General features: G+C 43.0%; 1 protein-coding gene across 9 annotated transcripts in view; it reads left to right on the top strand.

The window, feature by feature from the left end:
* The window catches only part of grm5b (glutamate receptor, metabotropic 5b), a 578722-nt gene that overhangs the window by 198740 nt on the left and 354061 nt on the right, over nt 1–25921 (top strand). For all 9 annotated transcript variants that reach the window (XM_063053886.1, XM_063053882.1, XM_063053885.1 and 6 more), the window contains exon 3: nt 19076–19325. In XM_063053886.1, the coding sequence (XP_062909956.1) occupies nt 19076–19325 (250 nt within the window). The remainder of the gene's footprint in view (nt 1–19075; nt 19326–25921) is intronic.

Raw genomic sequence — 25921 nt, forward strand, 5'->3', positions numbered from 1 at the left:
GATTCTTTGAATACAATATCAATAGAATCGTAGAATTGTACAAAATAGAAATGAGCTGATTAGGCCATTGTCCACACTAATCTACACTAATTCTGTTTGGTTACATTTGCCCCAATTACTCTATACTTTTCCTTTCTAAGTACCTGTCAAAATGCTTGCCAAATATTGTAATTGCATTTGCTTTCATCATATCCTCTGGTAGTCCATTCCAGATATTTACCACCCTCTTTGTGAAAAACTGAACCTTCTAACCTCTTTCAAGTTTCTCCTCTCTCACCTCTGCCCTCTTGTCTAGACTGCCCTGCCCTGAGAGAAAAATCCTATCTATGTCCCTCATAATCTTATAAACATCTATGAAATTAGCCCTGACAGCCTTCTACATTCTAGTGAGAATAGCAAGCCAACCACTTCGATCTCTTCTTCCAACAAGAACCATCCATTCCAAGCAATATCCATGGTGGCGTGACCAATAAATAATAAGAAATCATTGGCTCTGAAAGTATTCAAAGAAGCATATTTTTCCTTCAGTCTTAAGTGGGTGATTTTACATATCCACACTGAACACAAATCTTCAGTTTTACACACACATTTATTTTTTTTTAATCTGTCTATGTTATTGTCACAACCAGGGATAGTTTTTAAAGAATTCTTTTGGTCAGTGAGTATGTGAACTTTTTTTTTCTCAGTGTCACCTCATGCGTATGCATTGTTCTTGGATTGTTTACCTTTTATGTTTAATTGTTTGTCTTTGCACTCATTTTGCAGGTGTTTCATTTGGGATCATGGGGATTGTTAAGCCCCTCATATTTATCACGTTTCATTAATTTGGGATAATTTAATTAGCGTGCAGATTTCAATGTCCAAAATTCCTAGGTGCTCCAGGCTGTATTTCAGTAGGCCATGCCAACCTCTCTCTATTGGGTCATTGTGGTTTCTTGTTGGCTGAAATTCAGGTCGAGGTCTTCTGTGTATCAACACTGATTTTTCATCAAAATTCTGTGCGGTTTGTCTGAGCTCTTATTAGTTTTTCCATTTAATTTACGAAATAAATCTTCAGTTGTGTTTGAATTGCTGGTCTCTGTGATTCCTGCACTTGAGTTCACTAGTAATCCTCACAATTATACTGATTGATATTCATTGGATTTACATAGAAACATAGAAAATAGGTGCAGGAGTAGGCCATTCGGCCCTTCGAGCCTGCACCACCATTTATTATGATCATGGCTGATCATCCAACTCAGAACCCTGCACCAGCCTTCCCTCCATACCCTCTGATCCCCGTAGCCACAAGGGCCATATCTAACTCCCTCTTAATTATAGCCAATGAACTGGCCTCAACTGTTTCCTGTGGCAGAGAATTCCACAGATTCACCACTCTCTGTGTGAAGAAGTTTTTCCTAATCTCAGTCCTAAAAGGCTTCGCCTTTATCCTCAAACAGTGACCCCCCGTTCTGGACTTCCCCAACATCGGGAACAATCTTCCTGCATCTAGCCTGTCCAATCCCTTTAGGATTTTATCCGTTTCAATCAGATCCCCCCTACAATCTTCTAAATTCCAACGAGTACAAGCCTAGTTCATCCAGTCTTTCTTCATATTAAAGTCCTGCCATCCCAGGAATCAATCTGGTGAACCTTCTTTGTACTCCCTCTATGGCAAGGATGTCTTTCCTCAGATTAGGAGACCAAAACTGCACACAATACTCCAGGTGTGGTCTCACCAAGGCCTTGTACAACTGCAGTAGTACCTCCCTGCTCCTGTACTCGAATCCTCTTGCTATAAGTGCCAGCATACCATTCGCCTTTTTCACCACCTGCTGTACCTACATGCCCACTTTCAATGACTGGTGTATAATGACACCCAGGTCTCGTAGCACCTCCCCTTTTCCTAATTGGCCACCATTCAGATAATAATCTGTTTTCCTATTTTTGCCACCAAAGTGGATAACTTCACATTTATCCACATTAAATTGCATCTGCCATGAATTTGCCCACTCACCCAGTCTATCCAAGTCACCCTGCATCCTCTTAGCATCCTCCTCACAGCCAACACTGCTGTCCAGCTTCGTGTCATCCGCAAAACTTGGAGATGCTGCATTTAATTCCCTCATCCAAGTCATTAATATATATTGTAAACAACTGGGGTCCCAGCACTGAGCTTTGCGGTACCCCACTAGTCACTGCCTGCCATTCTGAAAAGGTCCCGTTTATTCCCACTCTTTGCTTCCTGTCTGCTAACCAATTCTCTATCCACATCAATACCTTACCCCCAATACCGTGTGCTTTAAGTTTGCACACTAATCTCCTGTGTGGGACCTTGTCAAAAGCCTTTTGAAAATCCAAATATACCACATCCACTGGTTCTCCCCTATCCACTCTACTAGTTACATCCTCAAAAAATTCTATGAGATTCGTCAGACATGATTTTCCTTTCACAAATCCATGCTGACTTTGTCCGATGATTTCACCGCCTTCCAAACGTGCTGTTATCACATCTTTGATAACTGACTCCAGCAGTTTCCCCATCACCGACGTTAGGCTAACCAGTCTATAATTCCCCGGTTTCTCTCTCCCTCCTTTTTTAAAAAGTGGGGTTACATTAGCCACCCTCCAATCCTCAGGAACTAGTCCAGAATCTAACGAGTTTTGAAAAATTATCACTAATGCATCCACTATTTCTTGGGCTACTTCCTTAAGCACTCTGGGATGCAGACCATCTGGCCCTAGGGATTTATCTGCCTTTAATCCCTTCAATTTACCTAACACCACTTCCCTACTAACATGTATTTCGCTCAGTTCCTCCATCTCACTGGACCCTCTGTCCCCTACTATTTCTGGAAGATTATTTATGTCCTCCTTAGTGAAGACAGAACCAAAGTAATTATTCAATTGATCTGCCATGTCCTTGCTCCCCATAATCAGTTCACCTATTTCTGTCTGTAGGGGACCTACATTTGTCTTTACCAGTCTTTTCCTTTTTACATATCTATCAAAGCTTTTACAGTCAGTTTTTATGTTTCCTGCCAGTTTTCTCTCATAATCTTTTTTCCCCTTCCTAATTAAGCCCTTTGTCCTCCTCTGCTGAACTCTGAATTTCTCCCAGTCCTCAGGTTCTTCTTTGGAATTGATACTATCCCGAATTTCTCTTGTCAGCCATGGGTGCACTACCTTCCCTGGTTTATTCTTTTGCCAAACTGGGATGAACAATTGTTGTAGTTCATCCATGAAACCTTTAAATGCTTGCCATTGCATATCCACCGTCAATCCTTTAAGTGTCATTTGCCAGTCTATCTTAGCTAATTCACGTCTCATACCTTCAAAGTTACCCCTCTTTAAGTTCAGAACCTTTGTTTCTGAATTAACTATGTCACTCTCCATCTTAATGAAGAATTCCACCATATTATGGTCACTCTTACCCAAGGGGCCTCTCACTACAAGATTGCTAATTAACCCTTCCTCATTGCTCAAAACCCAGTCTAGAATAGCCTGCTCTCTAGTTGGTTCCTCGACATGTTGGTTCAAAAATTCGTGCCTTTAGCCACTTAGAGTTCAGCATACCTCTATATATGGTTACAGACAGAAGTTTATGATAAGCTGGAGGACCAGGGTTGGCACACTTGACAATTGCCATTATTGCTTGCCTAGCTCTTTGAATGATGCTGCTAAGACTGTGACAAGATGTTGAAAAGCTTCAGGATACAATGTTTGAGGCTTACTTACAAATAGTATCATGTGGGAAAATGTGAGTTTATCCAATGTGGAAAGAAGAATTGAAAAGCAAATTAGTATCAGGCACCACAAATCATTAGGGCTAATGGAATGCTAGGTTTTATTGCAAGGCGTGGAGTCAGGAAATTTCAATATGAATTTACAGGCCTCTGAGAAAAAGGCACCTCAAATACTGTGTACAATTTTGTCTTCAATATTTAAAGAAAGATGTGTTTGCATTGGAAACTGTGCAAGGATCACAAAAAACATTGATGTACCGTATGAAGGAAATTTGAGGAGAATTAGACCTATACATATTGGGACATAAGAAACAGATCACAGAGGTGATCTCATTGAAAAAAATAACATTTTAATGATTGACATGACGGATAATAAAATATGATTAATTGGATCCAGGGATCTCCCAAATGGCTGCCTGTCTCTGCCATTGTGTGCTCGTGAGTTTTGGAGTGGGGTCATTCTTCCCATCTCATTGACCATCCAAGAGTTCATTAGACCCTGGAGTTTATAACGAGATGACCTTGGTGCCCGTCCATGTCCCCGGATGCCCATGACTTCATTTCATCCTGCCCCACTGGTGCCCAAAACAAAATGTCACATCAGCATCCTGCGGATCTGCTCTGCCTGCTGCATTTGCCTCACGTCCCCTGCTCCCACCTTTCGGTAGATTTCATCACTTCTCTGCCCTCGTCAGATGGAAACATTAACAATCTGGTGGTTCTGGACTGCTTCTCCAAAGCAGACCACTCCCCAGGTTACTGTTGGCTCATGGGACTGACACCCCCATGGTTCAGCATGTGTTCAGGCTGCATGGCTGCCCTTAGGACATAGTGTCTGATTGAGGACCACAGTTCATTTCTCATCTTTGGAAGACATTCTGTTCTCTTTTGGGAGCCACAGCCAGCCTCTCATCAGATTTCCATCCCCAATCAAATAACCAGTTTGAGAGGGTAAACCAGAGATGGAGACTACCCTGCACTGCCTTGTCTCTTCCAACCCCATGGCCTGAAGCTCCCAATTGGTTTGGGCAGAGATTTCCCACAATAATATGTAGTCGCCCCCCACTGGCATGTCTCCCTTTGAATGCCAGTAGGAAAACCTGGCCACCTCTTTTCATTGACTAAGAGACTGACATGGTACCTCCTACTGCTGAACAGTTGGCCCAATGCTATCAGTGCACGTGAAGATGTGTCAGGGCGTTTCTGCTGCACACTCAAAAACAGTATGCCTATCAGGCTGATTGACTCTGCCAACAGGTGAAGCCTCTCAAACCAGGAGAGAATGTCTAGATGACATCTAGAGATCCTTCTTTGAAAATTGAAAGCCATGTTGGCCCCATACCATGTGGGGCCATTCGTAATGAAGAAGGCTATCAACAGATTCTCATTTAGACTGCGCCTACCATCATTGATGAAGATTTACCCAGTGTTCCATGTTTCCCAGCTCAAGCTAGTGACTTCCTCCACCTTGCACCAGTCATCCCCCCTCCCCTCCCCTCCACCCTGATTGGTAACCCTGATGGGTCTCTGGTCTATACTATGTAGCACCTCCTGGCATCTCACTGGACGCTAGGTAGGGAGGCGTATGGCCCTGAGAAATGTTCTTGAGTTCTGGCCCTTTACATCCCAGACAAATCTCTTATCCGGGACTTCCAGCGGATGCAGGTCTCTGGGGCCTAGGGAGGAGATCCTTGTCACATCCACGGACTACACTGTGGAGTCTGGACACCCTCGTAAGAGAGCTGCAGAACAGGATTGGCAATCACATCCATGAGTAAGCACATCCCAGCCAACTAGTGTTTCATTGTGATTCTATTACCTCCCTTACTCTCGTTTCGATTTTGTTGAGACTTGACCAAAGCACAGCGACATCAACGCTCCCTGCTTACTGTGGTCCTTTTTCCGGGAAAGGAGACTACTGTTTAGATTGACGCTGTAAAGGAGTGGAACTCATTTGATTTTTTTCCATAAATGCTACCTGGCCTGCTGAGTTCCTCCAGCATTTTGAGTGTGTTGTTCGGATTTCCAGCATCTGCATATTTTCTCTTGTTAGGAATGTAGTTAATGTTAAATTACTGCTTCCAGGCCGCAACATTGGTGTTAGCTTTCAGTCTGTGAGTTTTAGTTAACAGCTGGTTTTTGTTTTCTAAATTCTGCACAGTTCTTATTAAAAGTCAGTGAACTGTTCATTTGTTTCAGTGTCTCTCCCTCTGAACTTGGGCCATAACAGCACATTCTTGTCTCTGGCAATCCATTGAAACCTATAGAATATTGAAAGCAAAGATAGAGTGGATGTGGAGTCAATATTTCACATTCTGGTTTAGTCTAGGACCAGAGGGCATGGGCTCAGGATAAAGGGACATCCATTTAGAACAGAGATGAGGAAGAATTTCTTTAATTGGAGGCTGGTGAATCTACGTATATAATTTGTTACCAATGACAGCTGTGGAGGCTAAATTATTGAATATATTTAAAGCGGAGGTTGATAGCTTCTTGATTTGTCAGGGCATCGAAAGTTATGGGGAGAAGGCAGGGGAGTGAAGTGGAAAGGAATAATAAATCAGCTACGATAGAATGGTAGATAAAACTTGATGGGCCAAATAGCCTAATTCTGCTCCTGTGTCTTATAGTCTTATGGAATAATAAAACAAAGCTTTTCCATTCATTCTCTGCTTTCTGATAATGAAATTTAACCTACACATATCTTCAGAAGATGATTCATCAGTGTCCATCACACTTTAGTTGTTACATTTCAAAGTGTCAAAAGTATTTATCAAAAGAAAGAAATAAGTAATTGTATTTGTGCCTTCTGACATGCAGTTCAAATCTTTCAAGAACTAGCATCTTCAATCTTCCTTACAAACAGAGCTAGATTTTGTGTCCAGCAAACATATTTGCATATCAGGGAGAGAATAATGCATTGTGCACTCAAAGCATCACAATTCTGGAGTTACCAATCATTTCATGTTAAGTAGTTTAGTAAATTCTACAGGAGCTGGTCTAATAATCCCGAACAAATTACCTCTGCCATGGAACAAGAAGATTCATGGATATACAGTACTGTAGCAATAAAAAGTAGTGGAATCAGAGAAGTTCAGCTGGATAAGATCAGTGAATATTAAGCTAGTATTAATCAGGTAAAATCTGTTTGGGATAATTATGAAAACCTAATATGAGGTACTGAGCAAGGACTATTCCAAGAGAGCAAACATGGATTGCAGATGGCAAAATGATATCTAACAGATCAAGTTGACATTTTAAGAAGATAACTTATATGGTACATAAAGAAGTTATAATAATAATAAGTTATAATTATAAAGAAGTTATAATTATAATAATAACTTCATTAATATAGCACCTTTCATATATTAAGCCTCGAAGTGCTTTACATAGCTTGTAAAAATAAATCAATATAGTCTTAAAAATATTAGACAGAATTTAAAACCATAAGTAAAGACAAACATTGTATGGAATAAAATTATACCAAATTATATAATCAACATCAACAGGCATTAAGGAATGCTTTAAGTAGGCCAAATTAAAAAAGTAGCTTTGTAGAAAGGTTTTGAAACGTTCCACAGGACCAGCCTGACATAACTCAATCAGTAGAGTTTTACAGGTTTTTGGTGCTTAAGAGCAAAAAGCCACATTACCAGTTCTTATATGCTTGGCTCTAAGGACACTAAGCAAACCAGTATTCACAGATGTGATTTGCTTAGATTACGATTAGGGATGTAAAGGGATAGGCACTCCAAAATATAAGGAAGAACTGGAATATTCAGAGCCTTATATGCATTAAGGACAAAGGCAGCATAATGTTGCCAAGCCTGGTGAAATGTGCTCAGATTTTCTTTTTCTGGTTAAGATTCTTGTTGTTGCATTTTGAACAATCCTCAGCCAATTTATGTCTTTCTTCAGCAGTCCTGAAAAGAGCACATTACAGTAGTCTAACTGACTAAAAGAGGCTTGGGGCATTCTTCCTCTGCGCCACTCAGTTGCCCAGTTGTTAATTTGAGTGGCCAAATTTATTAGGCCATCCCGACTGTCCAGCTCATGATGGACCCCTACATTCAGCCCATGCTGGAAGGCAGTGATGAAGAACTTCCTGTTCCATCACAAGTGTGCAGAACTTTATGCATAGTCCCTTACAGCCCCTTTCTCTTGGTGCAGGGCCAGGAGTTGGTGGGCCCATACTGGAAGACCAAAAACTCTCTTGAACTCGAATAAAATTTTCTAAAATGACTGGGCTGTGGGGTGCCTAGTTCCAATAGAGCACTAACTAGGCTGAGTTGGGGGGGTCTGTAAGGCAGTTTATGCACAAACAGGCTGGGCTGGGGAAGTCACTTAACACTGGGTAATGAAATTCCTATAGCTATCAGGGTCACCTTTTGTATCTGCCTGGTAGAGGAATACTTGGTTCTGGGCCAGACATTGTCTCAGGAGTCAGAACATTAGTGACTGAGGCTGAGGAGACTGTTAAAGTGAAGGATGTGCGAGTTGCTGGGAGTGGGATTGACCAGATTGAAGGCTGCTGAACTGCGGCATCAGGAGTGGTAAAAGCTGCCACCCAATTCTGCCTGTCTGTGGTGAGTTGCTGAACTGTATCTGCAAAGGCTGACACCTGTCCTTCCTGCTTGGACTGGGCTTGCCACTCTGAAAGTAGCATTCACGCTGCACAAGACACTTCAGCCAGTCCTGTCGCTCCTGATTTCTGCTCCTCTTCTATGAACTTCAGTTTAGGTTGGGCTCGTTCTGAGAGTAGTTGTCATACTGTATGAGTGACCTCTGCCAATACGGCCTCATACTGACCGTAACTTCTCTCTTATCTGACCAAAGAATGTCAGGGCCATAACCTGCTGTTCTCTCTCCACTGGGTCCTATTTTTTCATGCGTCGAATCTTGATGATGAAGGTCTGCAGTTATGGTCAAAGTGCAGAGGGAGAGACACTGAAGTGGATAAAAAGTTCAGTGACTTTTATTAAGAACTGTGCGGAATTAAATGAAAAAAATCAATAACAACATTAAATAAATTCCACTCCTTTACAGTGTAAGTCTAAGTCGCAGTCTTCTTTCCCAGAATAAGGACAAAGATAAGCAGGGATGTTGACATTGCTGTGCTTTTGGTTATAGTTTGACAAGACTGAAACAACAAGAAGGGAGGTAAGTACAATCACAATGAAACACCAACTGTCTGGAATGTGCACCACTCATGAGTATAATTGCTGGCCCTGTACTGCAGTCTACCTGTCAGACCACCCAGATTCGATGGCAAGGTCTGTGGTTGTGATACGCCCTCGTTCTTCCAAACTCTGCCAAGTATAGGCCCAGAGCCATCAACCACATGCTGCTCTAAAAAGCCATCTCATAGGCTTTCTCCAAATTCCCTCTCTTGGGATCCAGCACCAGCCTGATTTTCTCTTTCTACCTGCATATTGAAATCTCTCATGGCTATCGTACATTGCCCTTTTTACACGCCGTTTCTACCTCCCATTGTAATATGCGGCTCACATTTTGGCTACTGTTTGGAGCTTTTGTATATAACTCCACTCAGGGTCTTGTTACACATGCAGTTCTTTAATTCTACCCAGAAGGACTCGACATCTTCTCATCCTATACCACCTCTTTAACAACAGAGCTAGCCCACTCCCTGTATGCCTACCTATCCTTTCGATGCATTGTGGGTCGATGCTTTCCTGCTGCTTCTACATGGGAGGGGGGAGTTGGGGGAGCTTTGGGGCTCTAACGGTTTTACTGTCACTCATCCTTTGGGTTACACTTCTGTTATCATGGATGTCTATGAAAAATAAGAATATCGGTTTGTATATTGAATATGTTCTCTGATATTAAATGGAACTATTGAACTATCGAACTATTGGATGTTAAGCTTCCAACAATGACCTTTAACATGGTTTCTAAGGAGCTGCAGCTCGAGACAGGAGGTCTCCCACGTTTTACACAAAGAACATACTTCTAACCTTGGATTTATTGTCAATGCACTAGCTATGTACCAATAGACAAAAAGGAGACAAAATACTAGAAACTTACTTAGAGCCTCCATCCGTTCTTGCTGAAGCCTTTTGAGCCAAAATCGCCTGCTCTAACTCGGGTCCATTCTAACATTCCTTCATGTGTTCAACTCATTTTTTTAATCTAAATAATTATACAGAAAGTGATGTATTTTAAAAGTGTGCACAATAACGCCATGCATGAGTTAGTTGTATTCTTTGATCCTAAAGCCCTTTTTTAAATGAGAAGGAGAAAGCATATTTAACGATAAATACTAACAAATAAAGCCCAGAATTTGGACTGTGGTGTGCCTATCTTTGGACACAATGTGTCCAATTTTGATTTAAACCAGAATAGAGCATGCAGGGGATCATTTCATAATGACATTGGGCCATTTGTAAAACTGTTTTGTGCATAGTTGTATATAAGTTGGCACAATATCATGGGCTGAAGGGCCTGTATTGTGCTGTACTGTTCATTGTTGTTTGTTCTGTGTTCTAATGGTATAACGTTCATATCACCCATACTAACATGAATTCCGGTGACTTTGTGATTGGAAGTTTTGTGTTCTGTGTTTTTCGTTTGTCTTTTTCTTGCCATTCATGCAATTTGCTGTTTATTTTTGGTGGAAAGGATTGGGTTTTTTTAAGGGTTCAGTGGTTTTCTTTGTTTCATGGTTGTCTCTGGGATGTTGAATCTCAGGGTTGTATACTGCATTCAGTCTGTGATAACAAATTGTCATTTAATCTTTGAATCTTTGAATTTGAGTATAAGATTGCACACAAGGACATTAAAATCATGTTCTCCAAGGCTACCCCAAAGACATTAGGCAACCTGACTACACATCACTGCAAGAGAGTACAGGCTGCTCAGGTAGCTTCCAAAATCTACAGGGTATGCTGCAATTGACAAAGAGTTTTTTTTAAAATTTCCTCCAGCATTTAGCTGCTGAGATTCTTATTCAACGAGTATCTTAGTTACAACACAGTGGTAGCATCCAATTAGTAGGGATCTCAGAATGGGGGAGGGAGGGTTAAGATATACCTATCAGTGAAAACGTTGCTCACAGGATGTCTGCAGGGACATTGTATCCTACCTGGCTTCCCTGATGTATTAAACTGTGTACTTGTCAGTCAGGTTTACCTAGACAGTCGTCACTGTATATTTGCGATTCTATGGAAAGATCTTTAACTGTATTTTTGTATCTGGACTGCTCCCTCCGTGAAGGTCAAGGACATATTGACTTTCAACTTCCTTTCTTCAGGGACAATCCAAGTAGCTCCTGGATATCACTGCGATGTTTTTTTATTTGCTGCCCAATGCACATCAAAGACCATACAGGTACTGCACACCCAAAAAAATTATTTCATCCACTTTGATTTCGGAGAGCAAATTTTGGGATTAGCCAGTATTACTGACTTCCCATGAGACTAAAATTGGTAACTTGGTTTCTGATTGCAGGCAGACAATAAGATGAGGTATAAGGCAAAGCTAATTAGATTATGAAATCAAGAGTTCATCTTGCTGTACAAGGGTTTCATCCAGTGGTCTTATAACAGTGGGATAGAAGCTGTCCTTGAGGATAGTGGTTCATGCTTTCAGGCTCTTGTATCTTCTGCCCAATTGGAAGGGGGCAGAAGAGAGATGTCCAGGATGGGAGCATGTTATCTAGGCAGCAAGAAGTGTAGCAAGAGTCTGTGGTTTCCATGATGTGCTGAACTGTGTTCACAATTCTGCAGTTTCTTGCAATTTTGGTCAGAGCAGTTGACACGCCAAGCTGTGATGCATCCGAATGGGATGCTTTCTTTGGTGCATCTATAGAAACTGCTGAGGGTTAAACAACCTCCTGAAGAAATAGAAATGCTGGCTTGCTTTCATGGCTGTGGCATCTAACTGTCCTGGTACTTGTTAGCTGCATTTGTGTGGCTATAACGTTGCATCTTAATAAACCATTTAGAATGCATTTCCACTTTCCCAATACAGCGATGGCTACAGATAACAACAAGTGCTTTCTTGAGGTGATTGCCTTGTTTCTGGGAAGCACACATAATATATATATCTTTATCCTGATTTGTGTTGGTGCGTGGCCAAGTGGTTAAGGCATTCGTCTAGTGATTTGAAGGTCACTAGTTCGAGCCTTGGCTGAGGCAGCGTGTGTGTCCTTGAGCAAGGCACTTAACCACACATTGCTCTGCGATGACACCGGTGCCCATGTATGGGTCCTAATGCCCTTCCCTTGGACAACATCAGTGGCATGGAGAGGGGAGACTTGCAGCATGGGCAACTGCTGGTCTTCCATACAACCTTGCCCAGGCCTGCACCCTGGAAACCTTCCAAGGTGCAAATCCATGGTCTCATGAGACTAATGGATGCCTATATATCCTGATTCAGTGTGCACTGTGAGGTATCTTCAATTGCCAGTAATGCCTGAACAAGTGGATCCTGGGTCCTCACGTCACTGCTTTGCCCAAACTTGGCAACTTGGCAGTGATACAATATGAGACCCATATCAACCAGGAAAGCAATGGAAATTAGATACCAGAGAGGAGATTTTGTCACCTACATTGCGATCAAGAAATTGGGAGCAGGAGTAGGACACCAGGTCATTCAAGCTTGTTCCACCAGTTACCATGCTTATTGTTGACCTGTATTGGCCTCAGCTCCTTTTCTGTAACTTTTATTCATCGGATGGATGGACTTGTAGGTTGGGAGGCTAAGGCAGATGATTGGTGCCAATGGTGGGTTGCTGTGGTTCAGGACTGATTCCTTGTTAATGCTTCATTTAGTGCCTTAGGCACTAATGCAGGAACTAGTCTGGCAGCACAGATACAAGATGACTTCACTCTGCCTAATCTGTACACTTCCTAACATGAACACAATTCAATTATTTATGTGGTGAACTGTATACTTTAATGTGATTTCAGTTCATAATTGAAATTATGCAGTTATTGGAATCGGAGTCATCAGTGTGGAAGACAATAAGCAAACAAATTCCTCTGTCTAGAAGTTTATGACAATCCAGCAATGAAAACACAGTTGTAGAAACAGCAAAAGACAGCTATAATGCTTTGCCTATGACCCTTAACACATACAAACCTGAAGTTATACAGGGCATTTCTGACCTTCTCAAGAAGCTCAATGGAACGTCTCAAGAAATAATATGAATGGTGTTTAAAGAATTTCAGGAGGATAATATGGATCATCCTGCGTTAGATCAGCAAACCTTCCCATCATGAAAATTTGAAGTGATAAAACATTATTACTAGGATAACTAAATATTTTCACAGTAAGTTTTAAATTCTAAATTAGCAAAAATTATCATCAAAAGTTAATGAAAATATTTCATATTGTTGCCTTCAATGTCAGAGCTTTGTAAACCCTAATACTTGAAGATGACACCAGGTGTGCTGAATGGCTTTGACAGGATTGTTTTGAGACCTGGCATGATATGATAGCTTCCTTCTATGTTGGAAGGGAATATGAAATATTCATGAAAGTGAAATGTGGACAAATGCCTGGATCACTTTTCCTGCAAGGATAAAGGGTATCATTAGCTAATTCTAATGCATAAGGCACCTGGGGAAAAGGAAGAGGGAAAACAACATAGCAGTTGGCAAAGATAAAAGGCCATGGTATGGCTAGTGGCCTTGTTGACTGGAATGAATGACAGCAAGAACAAAGGGAGAGTTCATAATGTGTGGAGTAGCCTTGCCAATTCATTCTTGGCTTGCTTAATTGGAAGTTACTTTTATGTCATACAAGATCCAGGCCAAGGGCATCACCAGTGAGAAAATTCCTGTTGCCCAAAACCATCACCCGGTACTCCATTTTCAACATACTGTGGACCAACAATTCCCAGAATTGAATTGACTTTATTACTTACATTCTTCATATACATGAGGAGTAAAAATCTTTACGTTATGTCCCTGTCTAAATGTGCAATTTAGAGTCATTTGTAATAAATAGTATGTACAAAATGACAGTTAATGTAACATAAAAATTCAATTGTGTCAGTGTGAATTAATCAGTCTGATGACCTGTTGGAAGAATCTGTCCTGGAGCCTGTTGATCCTGGCTTTAATGCTGTGATACCGTTTCCCGGATGGTAGCAGCTGGAGTAGTTTGTCCCCAATGATCCTACAGGCCCTTTTTACACAACTGTCAATGTAACCGTCCTGAATAATGCAAAGTTCACATCTACAGATGTGCTGGGTTGTCTGCACCACTCTCTCCAGAGTCCTGCGATTGAGTGAAGTATGGTTCCCATACTAGGCCGTGATGTAACCAGTCAGGTTCATTTCGGAATAACCAATCCAGAATTATCCACAAGCTGCTCTAAAAAAACATTTTGTACGCAGTCTTCAAATTCCCTCTGGGGATCCAGCATTAACCTGATTTTGTCACAATGGCCGGGCATTGGGAGCAAGGGTGGACACAAATGCAAGACACATCTTGTGAGGTTACTTAGATTTAGTTTACTGTTCGATACCAGGAGAGCCAGGCAGGAGCAGGAAATAGCAAACTGGACAAGGACACAGGACTACGACTAGGCTGGGACCAAGGGTCTGGGCTTGGACTCAGAATCGGATCCCAGAACTAGAGGAGACATGAAGAGGCTAGGGTATGGACTCCGAGCCCGAGACTGGGCAAGAACCCAGTACCTGGGTCTTGCTTTGGGCTCGGACCCCAGAACCAGGCATGGACATGACATGGGCTAGGGAGAGGAGGAACATGGAAAACAGAGCCTCGGTCTCGGGAGAGCAGGTACATGGAACCATGGACACATACACAGAACACAGAGTCAGGACCCCTCCTTGGATACAGGACATAGGGCCGGGACTCACACACGGAACAGAGAGCCGGGACCCCTCCTTGGGTACAGGACATAGGGCCGGGACTCATGACCCTCCGTGGGGCAACGGCAAGACGGCCTGACTTACCCCACGGAGGTGAGGACAGGACAAGACAAGACATGACCCCCCACGGAGCAATGGCAAGATGGCCTGACTTACCCCACGGAGGCAAGGACAAGAAAAGACAAGACCAACACGAATGAATGCCAGACAGTACCTATCTAGCTCCGGTGATGGAACTAGACTGAAGTGCAGGCGGGGGCTGCAGACGAGGGCTAGAGGCGAGAGGGGCAGAGAAGGGATTCAGACAAGGGGGTAGGACAGGAATCACAGACCGCCAGAGCCAGGACTTGACTCAGAACTGGGAAGCCGCCAGGGCCAGGACTTGACTTGGTGCTTGAATGCCGCCAGGACCAGCACTTGACTTGGTGCTTGAATGCCGCCAGGGCCGGGACTTGACTTGGCGCTAGAATGCCCCCCGGAGCCAGGACTTGACTTGGTGCTTGCATGCCGCCAGGGCCAGGACTTGACTTGGTGCTTGAATGCCGCTAGGGCCGGGACTTGACTTGGTTCTTGAATGCCGCCAGAGCCAAGACTTGACTTGGTGCTTGAATGCCACCAGGGCCAGGACTTGACTTGGTGCTTGAATGCCGCCAGGGCCAGGACTTGACTTGGTGCTTGAATGCCGCCAGGGCCAGGACTTGACTTGGTGCTAGAATGCCGCCAGGGAAAGGACTTGACTTGGTGCTTGAATGCCGCCAGGGCCGGGACTTAACCTGGTGCTTGAATGCCGCCAGGGCCAGGACTTGACTTGGTGCTAGAAAGCCGCCAGTGCCGGGACTTGACTTGGTGCTAGAAAGCCGCCAGTGCCGGGACTTGACTTGGTGCTTGAATGCCGCCAGGGCCGGGACTTGACCTGGTGCTTGAATGCCGCCAGGGCCGGGACTTGACCTGGTGCTTGAATGCCGCCAGGGCCGGTACTTGACCTGGTGCTTGAATGCCGCCAGGGCCAGGACTTGACTTGGGGCTAGAATGCCGCCAGAGCTAGGACTTGACTTGGTGCTAGAAAGCCGCCAGTGCCGGGACTTGACTTGGTGCTTGAATGCTGCCAGGGACGGGACTTGACTTGGTGCTTGAATGCCGCCAGGGCCGGGACTTCACCTGGTGCTTGAATGCTGCCAGGGACGGGACTTGACTTGGTGCTTGAATGCTGCCAGGGCCAGGACTTGACTTGGTGCTAGAATGCCGCCAGGGCCAGGACTTGACTTGGTGCTAGAATGCCACCAGGGCCAGGACTTGACTTGGTGCTTGAAAACCGCCAGGGCCAGGACTTGACTTGGTGCTTGAATGCTGCCAGGACCGGGACTTGACTTGGTGCTTGAATGCCGCCAGGGCCGGGACTTGACCTGGTGCTTGAATGCCGCCAGGGCCAGGACTTGACCTGGTGCTTGAATGCCGCCAGGGCCGGTACTTGACCTGGTGCTTGAATGCCGCCAGGGCCAGGACTTGACTTGGTGCTTGAAAACCGCCAGGGCCAGGACTTGACTTGGTGCTAGAATGCCGCTAGGACCGGGACTTGACTTGGTGCTTGAATGCCGCCAGGGCCGGGACCTGACTTGGTGCTTGAATGCCGCCAGGGCCAGGACTTGACTTGGTGCTAGAATGCCGGCAGGGCCAGGACCTGACTTCGAGCCTCCGGGTAGTGGCGAGCTCTCGACTCGGCCCGGGAACAGTAGACAGCAGTTCTTGATTCCCTCCGGCGGGTTAACTGATGGACCCACCTCGGTGAGGAAACTTTTCAGGCTCGCTTTGGCGAGGTAACTGGACAGGGTTGCTCCGGTGAGGACCAGTGAATTACTGGCACTCGCTTCGGCAGAGACTAGGCTTGCTCCAGCCAGATGACATCGGCACAGCGTACCTTTGATGACTTTGCAGACGCTCCCGCACCAAATGGCTCAAAGCCAGAGACTATAAACTACCGGTTCAGCTGAGTGTTAATTGCCTCTGATCACCAAAGTCAAGGGACTCGGGAAAACAGGGAATCAACGGTCCGGATCATAACATAAACAAGGTAAATTTAAAGGGACCCTGATCCGGACCATGACAGATTTTCAAAACTATATATTCAATAGTTAAATTAAGTAGTGCAAAAATAAAAATAAAACAATAGTGAGGTAGTGTTCATGGTTTCATTGTCTGTTCAGAAGTCGGATGGGAGAGGGGAAGAAGCTGTTCCTAAATCTGTGAGTGTGTGCCTTCAGGCTTCTGTACCTCCTTCCTGATGGTAACAGTGAGAGCAGGGCATGGCCTGGGTGGTGGGAGTCCTTAACGATGAATGCTGCCTTTTTGAGGCATCGCTTCTTGAATATGTCCTGGATACTACGGAGGCTAGTGCCCATGATGGAGCTGACTAAGTTTACAGCTCTCTGCAGCTTATTTTGATCCTGTGCAGGAGACACCCTTCCTCATCCCTGAAGTTGATACAGCTATTTAGAATGCTTTCCATGGTACATCTGTAGAAATTTGTGAGTACCTTTGGTGACATACCAAGTCTCCTCTAACTCCTAATGAAATATAGCTGCTGTTGTGCCTTCTTTACAGTTGCATCGATATGTTGGGTCCAGGCTAGGTCCTCAGAGATATTGACACCCAGGATATTGAAATTGCTCACTCTTTCCACTTCACCTCCCTCTATGATGACTGGTGTGTGTTCCCTCATCTTATCCTCTCTTTGGTCTTACTGACATAGGGTGCAATTTGTTGCAGTGACACCACTCACCTAGCTGGTATATATTGCTCCTGTACATGAAATTCTGCTAACAATAGTTGTATCATCAGCAAATTTACGGATGGCATATGAGCTGTGCCTAGCCACAGTAAGGAGAGTAAGGAGACAATATTAGAGATAACCCCACAGATTGTGGTCTTCCATTAGGAAGTTGAGGATCCAGTTGCAGAGGGAGATACAGAGGCCCAGGTCCTGCAGCTTTTCAATCAGAACTGTAGGAATAATTGTGTTAAATGCTGAGATTTAGTCAGTGAACAGCATCCTATTTGTTTTGTCCAGGTGTTCCAAGGCCATGTGAAGAGCCAATGAGATTGCATGCACTGTAGACATATTGTGGTGATTGGCAAATCGCAGCGGGTTCAGGTCCTTGCTGAAGCAGGAATTGATTCTAGCCATGACCAATCTCTCAAAGTACTTCATCACTGTAGATGTGAGTACTACTGGACGATAGTCATTAAGGTATCTCATTCTGCTTTTCTTGGGCAGTGGGATAATTGTTGCCCTTTTGAAGCAGGTGGGAACTTTTGACTGTAGCAATGAGAGATTGAAACTGTCTTTGAGCATCCCTGTCAGTTGTTTGGAACAGGTTTTCAGAGTCTTAGCTGGTACTCCATCAGAGCCTGTCACCTTGCGAAGGTTCATCCGCTTCAAAGAGGGTGAAGAGAACCTGATGGGAAATAACTCCCATTAAGTTCTCTTTACCAAGACTATGAATGTTGTGGTTCTGAACAGCATTAAATACAACTATGAATATAAATTTGTGTTTTTTAAAAAAATCATTCTGCTTTTTTAATGAAAGGAAAACAAAGTTGTTTAAAACAATTAAATAAAGCGAACAAATAATCTCAGGTACCTCCCCATCCTGTAGCCTTTTCTTTCCATTACACTGAACCTGTGGTAATATTGTTCATAAACCTTTGGAGTAGCACCAGTAGCACTTGCAGCCAGTGACCACCAGCTGCTCAACAACAGTCAAATGACTACAATAGGCGGTCATTAAATTCACTAGAAGCTGACGACTCCAGAAATCAACTCCTGTGCAGGAGTGGTATTGTGCAAAATACCACAATTAATGTGGAGCAAAAAGTTATTTTATGAAGTGCATGCTTTTCATTCAGCTGAGAATAACACTGAATGAAACTGCCACAGCTTCTGGGGATATCGTTTTTTAAAGTAATTGTTTCTCAGTATTGTTGAATTTCTAGATCTGATTTGTACTTGCATTCAAATGGCTAATATGTCTGCACTTATATTTGTTGTCTTTTCCAATAAGTGTCCTGCATTATGTCCTGTCTATTAAATTCAGCTAGTGATTTAATTATGATATTGTGATGTAAATATTCATATGGAATTATTTTATATACATAAATATTGATGTTTTACTATGCTAAGAAGTAGGATAGGAGTGTCAGAGAAATGTTAGAGCACAGAGAATAATATAATGAGAATGGATGTTTATTTTAGTAGATTAATGACATTTTGAATAGTTAATTGAATTGTGATGAAGAAAAATGAACCCAATTTAAATTCATGCTGCTTTAAGTGAATTTCTGACACAAACAGAAGTAAATAATTGGTTATGCATTACTGGAAACAAGATCAATATATGAAATCGCTTAAACTATTTGAATAAGATAATAGCAACTATTGTGTAGATAAGATTAATTGTCGATGCACAATGACCCCCAATACTTACCTTGTAGGTAATTATGGAGAAAGTGGCATGGAAGCTTTTAAAGAGATGGCAGCAAAAGAGGGAATCTGCATTGCTCAATCCTACAAAATCTACAGCAATGCTGGGGAACAGAGCTTTGATAAGCTTTTGAGGAAACTGCGCAGTCAACTACCAAAAGCCCGAGTTGTGGCTTGCTTTTGTGAGGGCATGACAATACGAGGGCTGCTGCTATCTATGAGGCGACTTGGATCAGTGGGAGAGTTCCAACTGATTGGCAGGTAAGTGGAACATTTCAAGTTTCATTGAATTGATATTTACATACTGATATGACAAGTCCATGACAAAGAAGTTTTCTACACTAGTCATGCTGACATCAAGGAGGAATACATAAATAGTTTCTTTTGGGTTGGCAAACTTTTTGAGAGTGTGCACCCAAATTGGTGATAATCTTCCAAAAAAATTCTCTCGCATGCTATAATAATTTTGAGCAGAGATTGTTATTGATTGATGAATTAGTGACAAATATTATGGATATTTTTAAGGAAAAAAGAGAATCCTGTTTTTTAATTGATGTGCATTCGTTGTTTTACTATTAATACAAGTACTGAATCCTTAAATGAAGCCTTTTGGAAAACATGTTCCAAAAATTATTAATACGGATCTTTTAAAAAGACAGTTGAAAAATGACATCATTTTGCAATAGTATTGTTGTTGTACCTCATGAATAACATAAGAAATGTGAACGTGACATTATAAGCTTTGGTGCATATTCATAAAAGATCAAAGAAAGAAATATAAATACACTTTATTCTTGGTGAGACTTTTGTTACTGAAATAAAGATAAATAGTTTATATCCACCTTGTATTTGAAAGCTACGGATGTATCACTAGTTTCATCAGAAAATCTACTTTAATGATTAGACTTGACCAAATTCATCACTTAAAACGGGACTCACATGAATACGCCAAAGAAAATACTGTTAATATTGCCTTTATAAGATTATTCAGACAGTTAAAAGTTCAGGAACTTCCAAAGTTTCAGAACCCCATTGTCTTGTTTTGTATACTTTGAGCCATTAACTAACTGACATTTTTCAATATCTTCTTGGTCTTGACCAAGAAATTTTTGCCTCCAAATTGAGTTGAAAACCAATCAATTGCATTTCAAAATTATTCAAATCAATTCAATGTAATATTTTCATATTTAGTCTGTCTAACATTAACTGTTTGGATACTTCATGAATTTTGCAGTTTCTTCAAATGACCTAAACTTAGTGAGTCTCAAAAAAAAAATCGTTTAGCACTTGAATCAATCGTGCTCAAAAATGGTACTGGAAAGCTCTGGTCTCTCTTTTCAGTAATTTCATTTTCTGACATGTGCTTTTTTAGGTTAGGGAAATATTTAAAGTGCCATTTTCAGCATCACTTCCAGTTTGAATTGAAAAGCTTTTATATTATCAAACATAATATTAAGTGTTTTGCCAGATCCCTGTGATTTGGTGTTCAAGTCATTTAAACGTGAGGAGAAATATGTAAAAAAAACATCAATCTGCAAATCCACATAACATCATATCATTCTTGACAAGAAAGTTTTGTTATTCATCAAAAATAGGTGAATTTCATCCAAACATTCAACAAATTGTTTAAGGTCAGAACTGCTGCTAAACCAGAAACATTACTGTACATAAATAGTCCTGTGTACACCCAATTCACCTCACCCAGTAAATTCTGAAATTCTCTTTTATTCAAAGCACGTTCAGAAATAGAATTAATTACTTTGGTTACAATTTTCACCACTTCTTCAGGTTCCTGAAGGCCAACTTCTGCACACAAACCCTCTCATGTACTATACAATGAAAACCTATCAGTGAATGTCCAAAATAATTTGCAAACAAATTGACAAAATCTGTCTCTTTAACATTCATGCTGGAGCACCATCAGTTGTCATGGAAACCACTTTTGTAAGGTTAACTTGTTAACCAGACAATTCTTTTTATTCAGTCCCTGTGGTGTGTTCAGGTAATATTACCCAGTTAACCAGTTCTTCACATATTTCATCTCCCTCACAAAATCGAGTAATAATGGCTCACCAAGCTGATGATGTAGGATCAGTGCTCTCATCAAGACAAGTAGAAAAAAATCTATTTTAACTAATATCTTTTGTTAGTTGTTCTGCTATGTTTGCTCCCATTATTAATGTTAAGAACATAGAACACTACGGTACAGTAGAGGCTCTTTAGCCCACAATGTTGTGTTTACCTTTTAACTTACTCTACACTAAGGAAGGACAAGCTCCAAGGCAGAGTACAAAGTAAATGGCATGATACTTGGTCGTGTGGAGGAGCAGAGGGATCTGGGGGTACATGTCCACAGATCCCTGAAAGTTGCCTCACAGATGGATAGGGTAGTTAAGAAAGCTTATGGGGTGTTAGCTTCCATAAGTCGAGGGACAGAGTTTAAGAGTCGCGATGTAATGATGCAGCTTTATAAAACTCTGGTTAGGCCACACTTGGAGTACTGTGTCCAGTTCTGGTCGCCTCACTATAGGAAGGATGTGGAAGCATTGGAAAGGGTACAGAGGAGATTTACCAGGATGCTACCTGATTTAGAGCATTATGATCAGAGATTAAGGGAGCTAGGGCTTTACTCTTTGGAGAGAAGGAGGATGAGAGGAGACATGATAGAGGTGTACAAGACAATAAGTGGAATAGATAGAGTGGATAGACAGCACCTCTTCCCCAGGGCATCACTGCTCAATACAAGAGGACATGGCTTTAAGGTAAGGGGTGGGAAGTTCAAGGGGCATATTAGAGGAAGGTTTTTTACTCAGAGAGTGGTTGGTATGTGGAATGCACTGCCTGAGTCAGTGGTGGAGGCAGATACACTAGTGAAGTTTAAGAGACTACTAGACAGGTATATGGAGGAATTTAAGGTGGGGGCTTATATGGCAGGCAGGGTTTGAGGGTCAGCACAACATTGTGGGCTGAAGGGCCTGTACTGTGCTGTACTATTCTATGTTCTATCAATCTAACCCTTCCTTCCTATATAGCACTTACATTTTCTATCATCCATGTGTCTATCTAAGATTTTCTTAAATGCCCTAATGTATCTGCCTCTACCATCACTCATCACTGATCGCTCTCTGTGAGAAGTAGTTGTCTCATTTGGGCTTGTTTTCATTCAACAAAGAAATCCACGGGAAGTTTTAACTGAGGTATACAAAACTAAGACACCTACAGTGTATAATGAAAGGACCAAATCCCTTTGCAGAGAGATCTATATCATGTTATCTAGTTATGTGAGAAAAGAAATTCGAGAAAGATACTTTTCACCCAAAAGATGGAGGTGATCCGGATCGGAAAGTATTTGAATGTTTGAATAATTATAGACAAAGAGCTGGGAATTGGCGTCAACCACAGATACATTGTATCCCTTATTGACCAGCAAGTACCTGCTGAATTGAATTGTCCCCATGATTCTGAATTCCTCTTATGCTCCAGTATCCATCCAATTATACCTTTACTCAAAGAAAACTGTTGTTGAGTTACTTCCATAAACACCAGCCCCTCCAGTGCATTAGTCAAGTCACTTTTCACATAAACATACAACACAGAGAACCAACATTAAGCTCCGTCTTAAATTTCCCCAAACCTCTGGATTTTCTGGACAAAATCGTCTGTATCTAATTCAAACCCATGTCATGAATCTATCAGCCATAAAGACCTGTTCAACCCTGCACTATTGTGCCTTCAAATTCACATCCAAATCAGGAAAAACTGGAACCCAGGGGTGACATGCAACCGTTGGTGGTGTAGTGGAATATGGGGCCTGAAGAAGCTTGCCTTTCTACAATACACACTGAAGACAGACTATCGATGGAGGGAAAGGATGAACAAGCTCACTGCTTTGTGGGAGAGAGGTTCTGGGCTCTAAGTGAATCAGTATTAAGGAAGACAAATGCAATTTTAGCATTCATTTTGAGGCTAATAGAATATAAAAACAAAAATGTAATACTGATGCTTTATGAGGTATTAATCAGACAGCGTTTAAAGTATTGGGAGCAGTCTTGTGCCTCATGTCTAAGAATCGATGTGCTGACACAGGACAAGGTCCAGAAGCAGTTCACAAGAATAATTCTGGGAATGAATGTGTTAATATATGAGGAGCATTTGATGGTTCTGGGCCAGTACTTGGTGGAGTTTGGAAGAATGAAGAGTTACCTCTTGAATATTGAAAGGCCTAGACAGAGTGGATGTGGAGAGGATGCTTCCAAAAGTGGGACAGTATAGGACCGCAAGTCACAGCCTCAGAGTAGAAAGATGTCTCATTAAAACAGATGAGGAGGAATTTCTTTAGCCAGAGGGTGGTGAACAATAGTCTATCTTTTACTGGGTTTCTGCTAACTAGCAAATGTTTGATGCACTGCTTTTGTTCTTCTACTGGAAAACCACCAAGAGGAAGCACACCCCAGTTATGATTCTTTAACGTATTTCTTAGGTTGATCAATAATCTTTGAAACTTCATAAACAGCAACAAGTGAGTTGAAGTTACTTGAAATAAATGTCATCAAAATATTTTATTTTTTTAAATGTGTATTTTTCTTTTTGCTCATTTTTATCTCAAAGCCGTTTCACAACGTTGTAATATGGAAGAAATTTTCACCTGGAAGGAAAGTTTAGACCTTTGAATAGTGATAAGTGAGGAGGTGTGGGGCAGGTGTAGCACTTAGCACAGTTACACCTGCCCATTCAACTCCTCTCTCACTGTCAATGAGAGCCCTTAGCAGTCCTTCAACTGCACTTAGAATCCATTTTAACGAAGTGTTTCAAGAAGCTTCGTACCCAAGTACCAACACTTAACAGCAAGGAAGATTGACTATATGATACATTCAAATTGTTACTCAATGTAGCCAAATATCCCTTGGCATTTCCATAAAAGTTACCAAATAACATTTGTCAGTGAGCCACACAGGAAGATATTAGGTCAAGTTACAGAAATTATGGTCAAAGATGTGTTGTTGTTCATCCTTTGCAATCGAAGATGACCATGGCTTCAAAGTCAAATGGGAGATTGGTGGCTGTGGGTCCGGAGGTGACTGATGAGGCCAATCCGGGCCCTGAAGGCTCACCCACATGTGGGACACAAGTGGGTGGGTGCTGTCGTGGCAGTGGATGCTGCTCGGGCCTTGCGCACAGCATGCTTTCGTTGTGCCTCGATGATGCGCCTGACTTCAGCTGCACGGGCTCCTGTGGTGATCTTGCTGCGCCAAGCTGGACGGTTGAGGGCAAGCGTCTCCCACGTGTTGATGTCGACACCCAGGCCTTTGAGGGACGCTTTGAGGCAGTCTTTGTAACGTTTCTTCTGCCCCCTGACTGAGCGCTTGCCCTGACACAATTCTCCGTACAGCAGCTGCTTAGGCAAACGGCTGTCTGGCATTCTGACCACATGTCCAACCCACCTGGCTTGGGCTTTCAGCAGGAGGGTGTAGACACTGCAGAGCCCAGCTTGTTCCAGGATTTCCGTGTCGGGGACTTTGTCCTGCCACCTGATGTGGAGGAGTCTGCAGAGACAGCTCAGGTGAAAGTGGTTGAGCTGCTTGGCGTGTCTGCTGCAGACAGTCCAGGCCTTGCTGGCGTAAAGGAGGGTGGTAAGGACCACTGCACAGTAGACCTTCGGCTTGCTGGCAAGGCTGAGTCCTCTCCACTCCCAGACGTTCTCACGGAGTCTCCCAAAGGCGGTGCTGGCTTTGGCAATCCTGTTGTTGACCTCAGCGTCTATGTTCACTGCGCGAGAGAGTATGCTGCCCAGGTAGGTGAAGTTGTCGACTGCCTGGAGGTTCTGGCCCTTCACCGTGATGCGCGGCTCCTGGTATGGCTTTCCTGTGGCAGGCTGGTACATAACTTTGGTCTTCTTGGTGCTGATAGTGAGACCGAAGTTGTCGCAGGCTTGTGAGAAGCAGTCCATTTCACGCTGCATCTCCTGCTCTGTGCTGGCGTTGAGTGCACAGTCATCAGCAAACGCCAAGTCTCTGATGATAGTCTCTCGCACCTTTGTAACTGCCTGCAGGCGCCTAAGGTTGAACAACCTGCCGTCAGTCGTGTACCTGATGTGGATTCCTTCTTCGTAGTTACGGAAGGCATCTGCCAGCATGGCAGAGAATACCATACTGAACAGAGTCGGGGCAAGAACGCAGCCTTGTTTGACGCCATTTGTCACTGGGAAGGCCTCCGACTCGTCGCCGTCATCCAGAACTTTCACCATCATACCGTCGTGGAACTGCCGGACAATTGTGATGAACTTGCTGGGGCAGCCAAACTTCTCCATGATCTTCCACAAGTCTTCTCTGCTGACCGTATCGAAAGCCTTGGTTAGATCGACAATGGTCACGAAGAGGTCGCTGTGTTGCTCCTGGCATTTTTCCTGGAGTTGGCGCGCAACAAAAATCATGCTCGCGGTCCCACGTTCAGCACGGAAGCCGCACTGGCTTTCTGGGAGCAGACCTTGCTCAAGATTTTGGAGAAGGCGGTTGAGCAGGACGCGGGCCAGAATCTTCCCCGCAATGGACAAGAGGGAGATGCCTCGGTGGTTGTCGCAAGACTGGCGGTTGCCTTTCCTCTTGTAGATGTGGACTATGCTGGCATCTTTCAGCTGTTGCGGGACCTGTCCCTTTTTCCACATGGACTGGAAGAGTACAGTCAGCTTTTGCATCATGACAGGACCTCCTGCTTTGTATACCTCAGCAGGGATTGCATTGGGTCCTGGCGCTTTGCCACAGGAGAGTTGCTTCACTGCCTTCCTGACTTCATCTACTGTGGGGAGGGTGTCAAGGTTCTTGTTGATCTCTACCTGGGGCAGGCGGGCAATGGCCTCGTCG

Source organism: Mobula hypostoma, chromosome 7 (assembly GCF_963921235.1).
Source record: "Mobula hypostoma chromosome 7, sMobHyp1.1, whole genome shotgun sequence".
NCBI lineage: Eukaryota > Metazoa > Chordata > Chondrichthyes > Myliobatiformes > Myliobatidae > Mobula > Mobula hypostoma.